This window comes from Fusarium poae, chromosome 2 (assembly GCF_019609905.1).
Source record: "Fusarium poae strain DAOMC 252244 chromosome 2, whole genome shotgun sequence".
In the NCBI taxonomy this organism is placed as follows: Eukaryota; Fungi; Ascomycota; class Sordariomycetes; order Hypocreales; family Nectriaceae; genus Fusarium; species Fusarium poae.
Window position 1 is genome coordinate 1602155 of NC_058400.1, and position 16055 is coordinate 1618209.

Genomic DNA, 16055 nt, shown 5'->3' on the forward strand with positions numbered 1-16055 from the left:
GTAGCGAACAGAATAGACATTATAAAGATTATGGCAAACATATCGAGAACATGATAACTGTTGTATAGTCAAATAACTTGAGACCAACCACAGGCTCAGTATAAGGGACACCTTTGTTGAATGTTGGGCCCATGAGACCAGTGAACAACATGTCCGACCTTTGTCTGCACCTCTGTTGTTCACTCAAAATTCACCGACAGATATCTTGTCCTAAATACATAGACAAAGAACTATCAGAACACCATTCAGATGTGATTCCAACTAAGACCTTTGTATCAAGTATATATCTTACTCGCAGCCATGCCTCCAGAAATGCAGCATGAAGCTTGATCCAACTTTTCGACATTACAGACACAACGAAATCATCAGCGAAAGCTAAGTTATCAACCAAAACAGAATTACACACAAAATCGCCATCATGTGCTACCGAGTCATAACTCACACAATGCGCTGCGACATGCGCCCCGTCATCTCCAGCGGAAACACTATCTACACAGATCCCTTTGCAGAGACAACCTCTTGCACCTGTGCCAACGAGCACCTTGCTCGTCCTTGGCTTCAGTGCGATGATCATGGTTGCTGTATGAAGACTTCCAAAATGGAGTGGTGTCCTGAAGTCCACGCATGCAACTACGTCACCGAACTTCAACGCTATGTCCAGACCCGTCCTCGATCGCGAAACATCTGGAAGACAACCACCAGTTCCATCTGGAGCCTTCCTCCTCCTCAGGACGAGCCTGAGAGCTGGATCAAGGTTACAGATGTAATTGACGATCTCTTCCCGACAGGTATGCCGCATATGGAGACAATTTCACCACACCTCGCCGAGGCTGTCGACAATCTCGTATATGTAGGTCGTCTCATTGTCACCCTAGAGGCTCAACTGTCCAACCTCCTTGACGATATTCAAATGCGTAGGGATGTTCACGATGCGTTTCACGGCTCACAGTGTGAGCGTGTGCTGAACGAGTGGGAATGTAAGGCTAGAAGCCCTATCGAAACTGGTGAAGCGTTGACTATCCAGATGCGCAAAACACTTGCGACGCAACGAACATTGTTTAACGCAAGTTGGACGTTCGTCGACGAAATCATGAGAGATCATGAAGAAAAGATGTCTTTGGTGAAAGGCCTTACAGTTCAGGAACTTGAGGTCGTTTGGGACGATGCTGGAAACCGAGGCCACTGGCCTGCACCTTGGATTTGAGTCATGCAATGAATGGGTGGGTGTATTTGACAAGATACTGCTGCAGGTCAGCATTTCATGATAGAAGAATGGGTTCTAGAATGGATACTACAGACGGGGAGCTTTGATTAGGTAAGAAGCAAAATGAATTTTCTAATAATAAAAACAATTAATATGCCAAACCGATTCTGTCTTGTGATTGTGAAGTTGAGAAGAAAAGGAAGTGAATGAATAGGCTCTTGACTACAGGGTAGTGGGTCCGCCATGACTAGGGTATATGTTTTGTGATAATTCCGCTGTCAATCACCAATAACAAGCCGTCATCGTATAGGGGTCAGTACATCAGTTTGTGGCTCTTCGAAGCACTGAAAACGCAAGTTCGAGTCTTGCTGACGGCAAAACATTAACTTTTGATGTTCAATTGGAATCTCTATTTTTGTAGAGTTTAGAATATGCCTTTATCATTTTGGTATTTTTTTTGTCATGGTGTGGGAAAATTGACGTGCTGACTCTGAACAACTGATTGACAAAAAGGCTCTGGACAATTGGACGACAGAAAGATCTCTTATTATGCGGCTCCCGCTTATATGAAGTTGGACTGCTAACAATAATATTAGACATCACGGCGATAGGGATCGTCGTTGATACCTCGAGCGATTGACGGGCAGTCATGATACCCTTCCCATGTGACTCGTCGGTATCTGAGCGATTAGAAATAATATAACAATAATTACATTATAGCTGTACCTCTGCACATCACCTCAAAGGTCCATGGCTGGAAGAACCAGGTTCCTGGAGCGAACCTCGTTGCCTCGAACGCAATTGCGTCGCTCATTGCAAACTCCATCCCATTTTACATGTAAGTGAAGAAGCAATACAATCATGATGTGTAGAAGAACATTGATTGCGCATAGCATAACGCATTGTATGACTTATTAGCGCCCCTTGTTCAGAAAGAGTAGCATCAAGAATGACTGTTGGTAAGAATGTTCAATAACTTCGTGCCCGGCTTTCCTGCCCTCGTTGCTTGACTTGGGACATGCCGGAGTTGCTGTGTTGGTTCTCTTGGCGATGACTGGCTGGTGGCTGACACGGAGCTGAAGCAAAAGCGCCAGACGGGGCGCCAGACGGAAACGCATTCTATAGAGGGGCCCTTGCGTGTTATGATCGTTTGCCATGGTGAATGGTTCTCAGTATCTCGATACTCCCAAAGGCTCCCGAGAAGGCCGTTAAGGCTGTCAATTCTTCCTCTCACTCTAAGCGCCAGAATGGCAGTAATGCACTGGCTCGTAATGCGACAGACAAAGTCTGGGATCAGATGCCATGGACTGCCAGATCTCTTCGTCTTTGGCGTACGGCCGTGGAATTCTTGTGTCTTTTCCCGCTCAAAGAGCTGGGTGTAATTTGTCTTGTGATTGATCCTCACGCGGAAGATAAGCGTTGTTAGAATCCTGTCGATGCCTAAACAAGGCAAGATTCCAGACCTACATGACAAAGTTGATCACAACTCTAAGAATAGTTCCATAATACCCGCCCTGAATGCAGTCGGCGTTAAACGGCGTGACCTTGCTCCCATTGAAGTTTACTGACAAAAGAAGCTATCAGTAAGTCCACAGTGATGGAGGCAAAAACCAGATATAGCGGCGTGGATCTGATTCAAACAAATGTTTGGGATGAGAACATATATATTTTCAAAGCCGGACAGCTTAGGAAGACAGTGTAAGTGATGCAAACGTTTCATCGTTTCCCACCGGTCATCATGGGTCGTCGTGAATAAGATAGTTAAGGTGCAATTGAGTTTCTATCCGTTACAAGTCAACCTTCGTTGCCCGTTAACTTACCAACTTAGTAACTAAGCACTTTGCTTGAATTTTGGTAAAGAAGAAAAGATAGGAGAGCCAGGTGCTTTCATTGTGCACTGATGCAGCTGCTCACCCCGCCATACGTTAGCTTTCTCATGGAGGGGTCCTGTCTGTCAGCACTCAAAATCACCACCAAAAATCAACACTCTCAAACTATCTACAACTCGCAGCAAAAATAACAAAAGATTAAGTTGTTTGCCGTCAGCAAGACTCGAACTTGCGTTTTCAGTGCTTCGGAAAAGCCACAAACTGATGTACTGACCCCTATACGATGACGGCTTTTATTACTGACATGGGTCAAGCAAAACTCTGTATATGAGTGTCTAGAGACGACCCCACTCCGTTATCGGGAGGAGCTTCATGTAAACTTTCAAGTTCGGACAAGAAAACTGTTGACAAACCTAATTAAGTTCAATCATGAAGTGCAATTGACTTCACTTCCCAACGTACCATCGGCCATTATAATGGTTGTCACAAACATTTGGCAATCTTCCTGTTCTCCGGTTCCTCATTTAGTCAGCTCACGGAGAAAAGGAAGCTACACCTTGCATGAGCACATTTACGGTTCACATCGTCACAACAGACATCACACACATCAACTTTCTTTTTAACAAGGTGTTCTTTATATGATCAATATCTCATCAATTGCTTCATAAAAACATAAGAAAATCCCAAATGATAGCAGCAATGGTATCCTGCAGCTCCTATCCAAAAAGTATACCCAGTTACAATGTCCCGCCAGATAAACGCCTTGATGTCGAATCTATCCGTCCGACCGATTATTCTTTCTTATTAATTGACTCGTTTATTTGGTGATCCAGCCAAGGTAATCAGCAACGATCAATGTCACCATACTACAAGTCAAGTTAGCGAACTATTCATCAACATTCAGAAACAACGAGGACACTTACGCGTGAGGAGCGATGCGGATGTAGTATGTGCCGAAACCACGGTAGAAGCGGCCGAGACCCTCTTGCTTGGCAACCTTGGAGAAGCAGTCCATCATGCTCCGGTAGGGAAGCTTGCCGTCGGGGCCCTTGGATTGCTTTTGCAGACGTGTCTTGACAAAGTCAAAGGGCAATGAGAAGAAAGAAGCGAAGAAACCAGCGACGGCACTGGCAGTGAGAGTCTGGGTTCGGGCGGAGAGATCGGTGTTCTTCTTGAGTTGGACCTTGGCCTCACTGAAGAAAGCAAGCTGACCAAAGTTGAGAGCCATGGCGCGGGCAACTGTGGGAGCAGCACCGGCCCAAAGAGCACCAACACCTTCGCTCTTTGCGATGCTTGTGAGAGCATCAATGACAGACTTATAGTTCTTTCGCTCGGCGAGAGGCTTGAGGCCATCACTCTGCATGCGGATGAGAGCAAGATCAGCAGGGTTACCGATCATGGCAGCAATACCACCAGCAGTAAGACCAGCAGTGGCTCTCTCTGCGAAACCGACTGATCGACCTTCAGTCTTTGCTCGGGCGGACAGGTTCTTCATCAGTGTGTCGAACATGCCCAAGCGGGCAGTGGTGTAGACGGCCTGGCGCAAAAGACCTGCTGATAGACCAGTGTAAAGGTCAAGGAACTTTCCGCTCGCGATGATCTGTCGAGTGACAGCCAAGGGACTAGGCTTGGGGCCAGTGGCAGTTCCCTCGCCAGCGAGTTGGATGCGGACCTTGACCATATCGACAGGTTGGATAACTGTGGTGGCCACCATGCCGCTGATACCACCGTTGATGAAGGGGAGGGCGGCCTTCATGAGAGGTGTGTGAAGGATGTCATTGGCAATGGCAGCCGAGTCGCCTCGAGCCTTTGAGCGGGCTGATTCAGCTGCTTGCTTAAATGTTTGGCTCATGATGGATGTATGGAGGTGAGTTCGGTTCGAAGAGGTCGATCTAAACAAGACTAGGTCGGTTCTTGTTTTCTAGGAAGATGGGTAGGCAAATGTGTTCGAGGCTGATCTGGTGTAAGTGCAAGTTCAGATGCAAGTTGTGGGCATGATTGAGTCTTTATAATATCATGACTGCTTGTACAGGACAGTACCGATCACTGCCGACTACAGTACAAACACAGGTTACAGCCATCTTTAAGGAACCGAAGACATCCGAAAGCCAGACCAGGCCAGTGACATAGCGCTTGGGCTTGAGCTTGGCTTTGGAAATGGATGCCCGGACCTGAAGTGCCTTTGGCGTGGGGGACATTGGAGTCTTGTCTTGGGGTGTCTGAGGATGGACTCAAGGGGTGTGTGCAGATGACGAGAGCCAGGCATGAACATGAACGGGGCGGGGGTAGATTCCCGCTGCTGGGGTCCCTCCCGCGGCACAGGCACAGTGGGCCTTTCCCCGCCATGTCTTAGGCTTTGGTGCAGCTGGATATGGAGCATCAACAGAAACAGAAAAGAGCTTACCAGAGAATAAACAGAAGAAAGAGATCGATATCCGAGGATTTGAAGCTATCGTTTGCTTCCGCAACTAATTGCCGTCGAGAGTGAGATACAGCAACAAACAGAGAGAAAGACGACAACCGAGGGGAGAGCTTACAATGGAGATTGAAAGACGAAATGAGGCTCTCTAATACAAGGCACGAAGCCACTTGTTGGAGGTTGAGTAGAGGGAGTTTTCGGAAGTGTTGATATTGGGATCCCAAGGAAACAGCTTTGGGCGTCTCAACAACAATGTTCCAGTGCAGTGCAGTTCAGTACTGTAGCAGGACAAAAAAGAGGCTTTATGATCGGCGTCACGTACAGATGATGGGAAGGAAGAGCAGCAGGATGTGGGAGGGAAGCAAAGAATTAAAGAGCAAGAGCAGCAAGCAACACGAGAGGATGGGCTATTGATACCTCTTTCAGATGGTCCAAGGAAAGAGGGGAATCTCTCCGAACGACCGAGAGAAAGGCGAAACGATACTACTTCTACGGATACTGCTACTGCTACATCGAGAGCACGAGACCTGCTTGTGATGTTGATCCAGCTCAGCGTCGTGAAGCTGGCGCGTTGCATATCAACCACTGACGACCCTCCACCAGAGGACCAGAGAGGGAAGAGAAGGGCGCCCGTCGAGCCACTCACAAAAGGACGTCACATACCAAGGTTCAGTCCGTCGAATGTGTACAGTAGCACAGTGAATAAAGACAAGACGCGTTCAGCTTTGCAGTACAGTGTGTATGGCCAGCGGGCTATCGGCTTTTGTCTAGAATGCGGGGAAGAAGGAGCGTTTTCGTCAATGATTGAAGCGGGTTAATGACATGATGATCAAAGTCCCGTAGTCTGAAAGCTACTACGCGTTGCTTATTAGCCAATTCAAATTGTAATCAATGATGTTGGTGCTTCGGGATTGACAACCCCTCATTCCATGTTTGTAGCTGTAACCAGAGCTGTAGCAGCAGAAGCTGTGGTGTTGGGTAGAGAGTTGGATGGCTAATTATAGAATCATAGTATTCGTTGAATGTATCTTGAATTGATTGCAATGCTGTCGTGACTGTAGCTCAAGTTCTGGTCTGCTTATGTCGGCAAATGAGGGGCTGGTTTACCTATCCGAAAGTAATTAAGCGTCTTCTCTATGGCTGGAAGTTGGAGCTGCAGCAACACCAGGCGTGGAAGATCAAGCAAGTTGTAGCGTACCAAGTCACATGTACATACTAAGCCAAGGTCTGGGCTTTCGTCTTGATGAACTCTAGCGATGACGCAACAGACGGTAATAAACGGGAGCCATCTCATTGGCTGCGCAGTATGATATCAACATTGGATGTTGTTGTGACTCGATATTAATACAACGTATCTCAATGACAACATATTGATTGTGCTCCTTTCATTTGATACTCAACAACTGAACCGTCAGCATGGCTCCCAGTGGATGTTGGTGGATACAGCGTCTACTACAACACTGCCGAACCGAACATGACTCCACTACAGCTACCTACCGATTTACAACTCCACAGAGTCTATTTCGTCTCTGTTGACTGTTGACTGTTGACGATTAAACGTCTTTACATAGGTACCTATTTCAACGCCGTTCTCTAATTTGTACTGTCAATTACAAGTCAAGTTTACACGACAAAAGCCAAAACTTGTCCATCATAACAGCCCCCAACGTCTAAAATGCTCAATAACATAATACACCTAATTCTCAGCTACCAAGTCCAGAATTTCATTCCCGTCTCAACCCCGGTCTTCATCGGAAACCAAACAAGGGTCGTTTGAGACTAGGACATTGAAGTCCTTGAGATGATACAAGGGTAGATGAACTACTGTACGTAACAATTGGTAAATATTCTTCTTCACCGGGCGTCTAAAGTAGTAGCCATTGTCTAATTAAAGCCGCAACACTGGTCCGTGTTCATATCTGATATCCTCGGTTATGAGACTCAACACGTCACTTGCAATCATGCCGTGGAACATAACCCGAGGAACGTGCAACTTTGTTGAACTTGGTCAAGATATCGTGTACATGTATTCGCTCATAGGTCACTTGGACACAGAGCATTCGTCTTCACATGTAAACTATCTCTGATGGCCAATCTTCCCAACAATAGATATCCTACCAGTTCACAGCGGCCTGTTTCTTCCAACGTAATCTGCAACATGCTGTAAACGCTCAACAACGAAATACACCTATCAAACCACGGGTGGATTCACTCTAAGCCCTGAAACTGAGCCTCAACCCAAGATACCTGGTCATGGTAGTGTCTCTAAAAAGACAAGGTGTGAAATGAGGAAATTCCATCATGGCTCAGTACGCTCTTGCAAGTCCGGTACAGAATCCGAGGAGGCTTACTCCGAGGAGGAGAAACCCGAAATACCTACCGATAAGCAGACCGCTAGACCTATCTTATCACAATGTAATACTGAACAAGCATGTGAATTGGGTTGGGGCTTCAACAAATATCTGGTCCTTGTCTCCAACAGAGAAGAGAAGAAAAAATTGGAGTTGAGACATGAACTGCATTCTCATGATGGAATGAACCCCAACCCCCAAAGACGTTCAGCCCTGTAAGATTGACCCCAAAATCACGACATTTTTTTCTCTTTTACTTTTTTGCTGTGACTTGCAAGACACGTTGCCGTCTCAAATCTCTCGTGGCTTCACTGGTATCTCTGGTTTCACGTGTTTATCTGCCCTAGAGTTTGTTGAAAAGTCCCTTGGGTTCAGATAACGAACATGTGGATATATGTTGAGGCATCATGACAATGGCCGTTTAGAGTATTTGGGGGTTTGAAAACAACAATCACCACAATTTGTTACGCCATGATACGGTAAGAAACGGGTATCAACGCTTTACAGCTTTACATAGAGTTTTCTATCGTAAGGATTTATTGCAAGGTTACTCCATCTCATCCCCCAAAAGCAATCCATCTTCATGATATGTTGATACCAAGGCCCCCAGATTTCTCCGCCAAAACTCACCCGGTTTCGACCGTAATGCTTAGCGATTCATTACGTCTCGAACAATGCCAAGAATCATGCCTCACCTAAAAAGAGTCTTGTTGTCTAGTTGGTCGGAGACGTAAATTTTGTAACGTCGTATCCCTTGAGCTTTGTCCTAGATAACATGCTCGTAGGCAAATGGTTGGTTATAGTATAAACCGGGGTTTGATGTGCGAAAAACACCAGCTACCCCCTACCAAAAATATGCATTTCCTTTTATTTCTCTAACCCAACCGAAACATTACTCGATGCTGATAATCCATGCTTTACAGATCAACGCCAACTGCCAAGTGGACCTCCGGACTTTAACTTGCGAGAATGCACTCTTTTTTTGTTACCTTGTCAGCGATCCATGCAGTCTAGATCCACACTCTCCAACGACATTTCACTGATTTGATTGATGTTTTATATCGTTGCTTACTTATTCCTTTTGCTGCATGTTTCTTTGAAATGCCGTCTTATCGGCTTTGCATTAATTTAATAATTCCGCTTGTTATAAAATCCTCCGCTCGATTTCGCCCTCAGAAGAAAAACATATTCATTATCCATTGAATAATTGCCTTAATGATCGGACCAATTGTCGGGAACCAGACATCAAGCTCCTAGTTTATACTATTAGTATTTAATAAATTAATACGCCTAGAGTAAGACCTACTCTCCAGCTTCCGAATACTGCTCCAGCTTTCGATACCTAGTTTATTGAACTAGAAAATAATCTGCTGAAGAAACCTTGATGAGGTTTGATATTCGCGATAGCTTTAAGGAGTTCTCCGTGCTGCTGTGTTCGCTCATGGTGCTGGGATTTGATATCCGCGATAGCTTGAAGGAGTTCTTTGTGCTGCTGTGTTCGCTTATCTTCAAGTTTCTTACCCCAGGAGGCTATGGGATAGCGTACTTGTCGTTGTCGGTTAAGGACTTGAGAGGAATGGAAATTTCGAAATGAATGTGGGAATTTGGAAATTGAATAGTCCAAATAGAGAGGTTGTCGAAATAGCTGCAAAAATTTTAACGACATCTTTTGAATGTTGAAGAATGAATGTTGGAGAATGAATGTTGGAGAAGAATGAAGAAGAATGTTGGAGAATGGATAGCGTGCCGCTATTGATTTCGGCGCGTAAACTTAAATACGGTTTCTCGGCGCCCTTAGTGGTTACTTAACCACCCCTAGTGCCAAGTGGCTATATAGCTTTCGCTAGTTATTAGCTTATTTAAGATCTAGATAGTTCTAATTTCTTTTTATTACTATAATAAGTATTCTATATATACTGCCTAAGTAATATAATTAATAGGCAGTATATAAGTTATTTACTAAGGTATAATCCTAATTAACTGCTCTTCTATTATATTACTAATAATAGAAGTTATATTAAATAATAGTATAGTATATAATATATATACTATACTATCTTCTGGTATACTATTAGAATGTTTTTAAGTATTATAATAGCTTTATATAAGTAAACTTAATACTAGCTTATTCTTTATATCTTAAGGTATAATAAAGCCTTTTATAATAAATTAGTATTATTAGACTAAATTAATAATATCCTATAGGATATTATTATATTATTTTATTATACTATATAATCTCTATATTTAAAGAAGGCTATAAGGCTATTCTTATATATACCTTTACTTATAATCTCTATATAAAATCTTTTTACTTATAATCTCTATATTTATATTTATTTTATATTCTTTATTTAATTTATAAATTAAATTAATTAATATAACTTATATATATATATATACTTTAGTTTATATATAAATAAGTAATAATTATTAAAATATTAATAGCTATAAAGAATAAATTTATATAATATATTTATATACTAATTATTATCTTAATAATAGATTTAATATATATAGGCCTATTAACTAGTTACTTTATTATAGCTTTTTATAGTATAAAGGTATTTTACTTATAAAGTATAAATAGTTTAAGGTTAATATTAAAGCTAATTAATCTTATATAGCTTTCTTTTAATATTAATATTAAATATAATATTATTAAGGTTAAATAAAGCCTTAAATATAATTCTTTATAGTTTCTTAATATATAAGACTATAATATAGCTAAAGCTAATAGTAAAGTCTTTTTAGGAGATATTTATAATAGCTATATTAAATATAATACCTTATAACTTATAAATAATAATTATATATAAAATAATTAATAGGAATTATTTATATATATAAAGATTATTAATAATAATATATTTCTATTTAAATTAGAAAATAAATATAATCTTAGCTATTTTAAAGTTTTTAAGGCTAAAATAAGAAAAACTAAAGTAATTCTTAAATTTAATTATAATAATCTTAAGAGATTTATATTAAAGATTAATAATACTAAAGTGGCTTTATTTTTAATTAATATTTTTAATAACTCTTATAGTATTATTAATAAGGCTAATAGTAGTTTATAGGTTTTCTATAAGTATTACTTTTATATTAATATAGAGTAAAAAGACTTTATATAAGTTATTAATAGTCTAAGAGTTAGTATTATTTTTAAAGCTATTACTATATATAGTATTAATATAAATAATAAGTATATTAAGCTTCTCTATATAGTCCCTATTATATTTATAAACTTACTAATTAATTATATAGATTTATATAGCCTTATTAAAGGCTATAACTTTAATAATAAAAAGAATTACTTATACCTTTATATAAAGAAGCTTTTAATAATTAAGTATAAGTTTATTTTATTAAAGTCTCTTAAGAGTATTTTAAAATTTAGCTTAATTAATACTTTACTAATATATAATTTATTAAAGTTTAATAATATAAATAAAAATATAATAAGTATTAAGGCTTATAAAATCTAAAGTATTATTAAGTTTTTTAAATATATATAAAGGCTTATTTATTATAAGTAGTAATTAATAAAAGTCTTTTAATAGGAAAATATTTTAATTATTAAAGTATTTATATTAATAAAGTAAAAAGAGTTAATAAAGTTTAATATTAATATAATAAAAAGTCTTAAGATTAATTATTAACTTTTTATTAATAATAATATATTTTATATTTTAAATAGTTATTTAAAGACTAGTAAGCTTATTATCTTTTAAAGGAATAAAAGAAATTACTTAATAAGATATTAGAAAATATAAAAGTAAATAGAAAGTTTATTTATTAATTATATTTATAGTAATATTAATAAAAGCTATTCTTATAATATATTTTAAGTATTAATTATTTAAGGTAAAAGAAATTATATAAATTAAAAAAGACTTCTTAATATTACTTTAATTATTAACTTAAAGGAAAAAAAGTAAAGAAGTATTATATATAAAGTTAATTATATTATTAAGATAGTTAATAAATATATTATATATAAGGTATTACTCTAGGTTAAGATTCTTAATAATCTCTAGATTTATTATATTATTAATTTCTTTAATATAGCTCTTTTTTAGACTTTTTTAATATTTATTTTTTTAAGTTATAAGATTTAAATATTTATTAATATATATTAATTAGTTTACTATAATATTAATTTCTTAATTACTAAAGAGCTTAATATCTTTAATATTAAGATTATTTTAAGGTAATTAAGCTATAATCTTTTACTATTCTTCTTAAGGAATCTTATTATTTTCTTTATTTTTATTTTTTTTTAAATTTATTAAGATTAAGCTTAAGAGTTTAATTATAGTAATTATAAAGATAAATATTAATATAGATATATCTATAATATTAATAAGCTTAAAAGAATATAAGGAATATTTTACTTTTAATAATAAGTAATTAATTATAATATATATAAGGATAATAAAGAGTTAATTTAATTTTACTATAGTCTTTATACCTATTTATATTAATCTTTAAGTTATATTATAAGAAATAGAATAAGATTTAATTAATTATATAGAGAAACTTATATTATAGCTAAGGTTAATAAGTAAAATTAATATATATAAGAAATTAAAAGTAATTATATTTTTCTTATTAAGTAGATTACTTAAGATACTTTTAATATTAATTCTTTAAAGTATATATAATATCTTTACTTTTAGTAAAAATAAAGTTTACTTATTAATAGTAGTTTAAAGGATAATAATTAATTAATTAAATAATATATATACTTTATTATAAGTTAAGATTAAATAAGAGGTAATAAACCTCTTAGGCAGATTAGTCTTATTTAATAATTAAGTAATTTATAAATTTTATAATAAATCTAACTAGCCTATAGCTTATATTAACTCTAGAAAGAATTACTTTAATAATATTATTAAAGGTTTTAATCTTAACTTTACTCTTAAAGTAATATTTAATAATATAATTAATTATTATATAAATATTTATATATAGAGAAATATTAATATTTATTAATTAAAATATAAGTAAAATCTAGTTATAATTATTTAATTATATATTATTCTAAGAGCTATTATATATTATAAAATAAAGATTTAAATCTATAGTAATAATAAGTTCTTTATACTATTTATAAGGAAAGTAAAACTAGTAATAAGTCTTATTTATAAAGTAATTATTTTAATCTTATTAATAGTATTAATAGTATTATATTATATATTAATAGTATTATATTATATATTAATAGTATTATATTTAATTAATAACTTTTATAAAATTATAGAAGGTTAACTTAGGTTTAATAGTAATTAATAAGTTAATATTATATTAATTCCTATATATACTAAGGTTATAGTTAAAGGTAGAAATATATTTTCTTTAAAAGTTAATAAAGCCTTAGTAAATAAACTCTATATTTAAATTATTAATATTTAAAGCGTTTTTAAACTAGAATAAGCTATAAGTATAAGTATTACTTTAAGCCTATTATTTATATTAAAATTAGTATTCTTTAACCTTAAATTTTAACTTAATAATATTATTTAAAAAGCTAATAAAGTATATATAAAAATACTAAGTAATAATATAAGGATTATATTTAAAATTAAATATTATAATATTAACTTTTTAATAATTATTTATAGCTTACTATTTCTTATAGTATAATATATACTTTTAAAGGGATTCTTAATATAGATTAATAGCTAAAAATATAAAGAATATAGCTAAATACTTAAGACTATATATATATATTTTAAGCTAATATTAATATTTATTTTAAAATAGCTAGATTTTATAAAGACTACTTAAGTAATAAATAATAAAGTTTAATAAAGACTAAGCCTTAAGAGTATTAATATTAAAAGTATAATATAGTTACTTAATATTTATATTCTATTAGTTATTCTTTCTCTTAATATAGTAAGAATTATATTAATTAACTTATTAATATATAAGAGTATTAAAAGTAATAAAAGGAATTATAAATAATAAATAAATTATTTATTATAATACTTTATAAGATATTTAATATAGTTAGTATATATAATACCTTATTAATATAATTTAATAAAATTAGCTTGCCTATTTAAGTATAAAATTAAAAAGGTAAAAAAGAAAATTATTTATAATTAATTAAATTTATTAAAAGGTATATTATAAATATTTAATATCTTTAAGTATATTTAATAAGCTTTAAGTAATAGCTAATATATATTATTAGTTTAGCTACTTTAAATTTAAGTATATAGTATAAAGAGATCTATTTATTAAGTAATAAAATTAAATATAGCTATAGCCTCTTAGTAATTTATAGATATATTATTATCTTACTATATATTATTAAATTTATCTTTAATATTAATATTATCTATAACCTTAATTATTAATTAGTCTAAGATATCTCTATTTTCTAGTAATTAACTAAGAGATTACTTATTAATAATAATATTATAATATTTAAGATAATTAGCTTATAAATACTTAAGTTAAATATAAATATATAACTATTATACTTAAAATTAGTTTTTAAATTAATAAACTATATATAGTTAATTTAATTAGTTTTAAGGTTATAAAATAATAATATTAAAGTTATAAGGGAAAAAAGGCAATTAGTTATATATATAGCTAATATCCTTAAGAAAGTTAATAATATACTTATAGTATTAATATTATTAACTATAATATATTATAATTTATATATATAAATAAACTTATATATATAATATTTCCTTAACTTATATAAGTTTAAGTAAATAAGCTAGAACTTTATTAAAATTAAAATTATTCTTAATAAATTAAAAAAATAATTAACTTTTATATTAATTATTTTATATAGGTTTATATAGTACTTAATTATATTAATAATAAGATTAATAAATACTATTTACTAAGCTAATATTAAATTACTTAATCTTATAATATAAATAATACTTTATAATTTACTTATTTATATTATTTTATTAATTCTTAAGTAATTATTAATCTTAAGTAAAGAGGTATAAGTTATTAAATTATTTATTAAAAAATAGATTAAGTTTAACTTTAAGCTATACTTAAGATTAAAATAAATATATTATTTACTAAGGGTAATAATATTAATTTTAAATAGAATTTAAAGTAATTAAAAGCAATAAATTAAACTTAAAATAAATTTAAAAAGAAACTATAAATATATTTTTATTACCTTTATAGTACTTAAGATAATAGCCTATATAATATATATACTTATTATTATTATTTTTAATAAATTAATAATAAAGAAAAAATCTAAAGTAAAATATATAGACTTTTTTTATAATATTTAAATTATAACCTTTTTTATTAAAAGTATAATAAATATATATTTCTCCTTTATATTATATATAAAGAGAATAATAAAAACTATAAACTTTATATATAAAGTAGCTATCTTTACTATTAAGTTTACTATTAATAGTAATTATAGCTTACTATATTATTAAATCTTATTTTTATAGTATATAATTATATTATATAAGTATTTAAAGGAGTTTATTAAAGGATAATATTAAATCTAGCTTTTCTTTAGTATATTATTATTAATAATAATTTTACTAAATTCTTAGCTAAAGATATATTAATATAATAATATAAAGTAATAATAAATATTATCTTATTTACTTAAATTAAGCTAAAGCTTATTTAAGTATATTATTAGGGTTTAAATTATATTAAAAGAACTTTATTATTCCTTAAGTTATTTACTATATAAAAAAGCTAAAAATTCTATATAATATATTAAGATTTAGCTATAGATTAAGAGATTAAAGTCTAAATACTAAAGTAATAGCTTATTATACTATATTTAACTAAAGATTAAAAGTAATAAATATATATTAATAAGTGCTTTAATACTCTAAAGATTAAATATTACTAATAATATATTTATATCTATTAATAAGACTATAAAATAAGGCTTAAAACTAATTAAATACTTATACTTAAGAAAAGTAAATTAAAAATATATATAATAAAAACTTAAATATTTATAAGAATATTAAATTATTCTTAATATATTAAATATTATATTATTAACTTAAATATATTCTTTTTATTTATAAAATAAAAAAGAAAAAATACTTTTTTATAATAATTATATTATTATAAATTCTATAGAGGAATTTATATATAATTACTAGGAGATTAATTATTATTATTATTATTAAGAGGTAATAGTAGTAATTAAAGTACCTTTATAGTAATTAAAGTTATAAAGGGCAGTTTAATAATTATAAAGTTATAAA

General features: G+C 32.7%; 3 protein-coding genes and 2 non-coding genes across 5 annotated transcripts; 2 read left to right on the forward strand and 3 right to left on the reverse strand.

Moving 5' to 3' along the window:
• Window positions 1-418: 418 nt before the first annotated feature.
• Window positions 419-1204, forward strand: FPOAC1_004469 (uncharacterized protein; the record flags this gene model as incomplete). The annotated part of the gene is made up of 1 exon (XM_044849017.1): window positions 419-1204. The coding sequence occupies one exon, from the start codon at window positions 419-421 to the stop codon at window positions 1202-1204; it is 786 nt and encodes a 261-aa protein (XP_044707727.1).
• Window positions 1205-1499: 295 nt separating this feature from the next.
• On the forward strand, window positions 1500-1581 carry FPOAC1_004470. Its single transcript has one exon. It is a non-coding gene; the product is annotated as a tRNA-His (tRNA).
• Window positions 1582-3241: 1660 nt separating this feature from the next.
• FPOAC1_004471 lies at window positions 3242-3324 on the reverse strand. The gene has a single exon. It is a non-coding gene; the product is annotated as a tRNA-His (tRNA).
• A 526-nt stretch (window positions 3325-3850) lies between these two features.
• On the reverse strand, window positions 3851-4885 carry MIC33 (putative mitochondrial 2-oxoglutarate/malate carrier protein; the record flags this gene model as incomplete). Its single annotated transcript, XM_044849018.1, has 2 exons — window positions 3851-3899; window positions 3957-4885. 2 exons carry the CDS (start codon window positions 4883-4885, stop codon window positions 3851-3853), a joined length of 978 nt encoding a protein of 325 aa, XP_044707728.1.
• A 4163-nt stretch (window positions 4886-9048) lies between these two features.
• FPOAC1_004473 (uncharacterized protein) lies at window positions 9049-9469 on the reverse strand (the record flags this gene model as incomplete). The annotated part of the gene is made up of 2 exons (XM_044849019.1): window positions 9049-9053; window positions 9184-9469. The coding sequence occupies 2 exons, from the start codon at window positions 9467-9469 to the stop codon at window positions 9049-9051; spliced, it is 291 nt and encodes a 96-aa protein (XP_044707729.1).
• Window positions 9470-16055: the final 6586 nt, after the last annotated feature.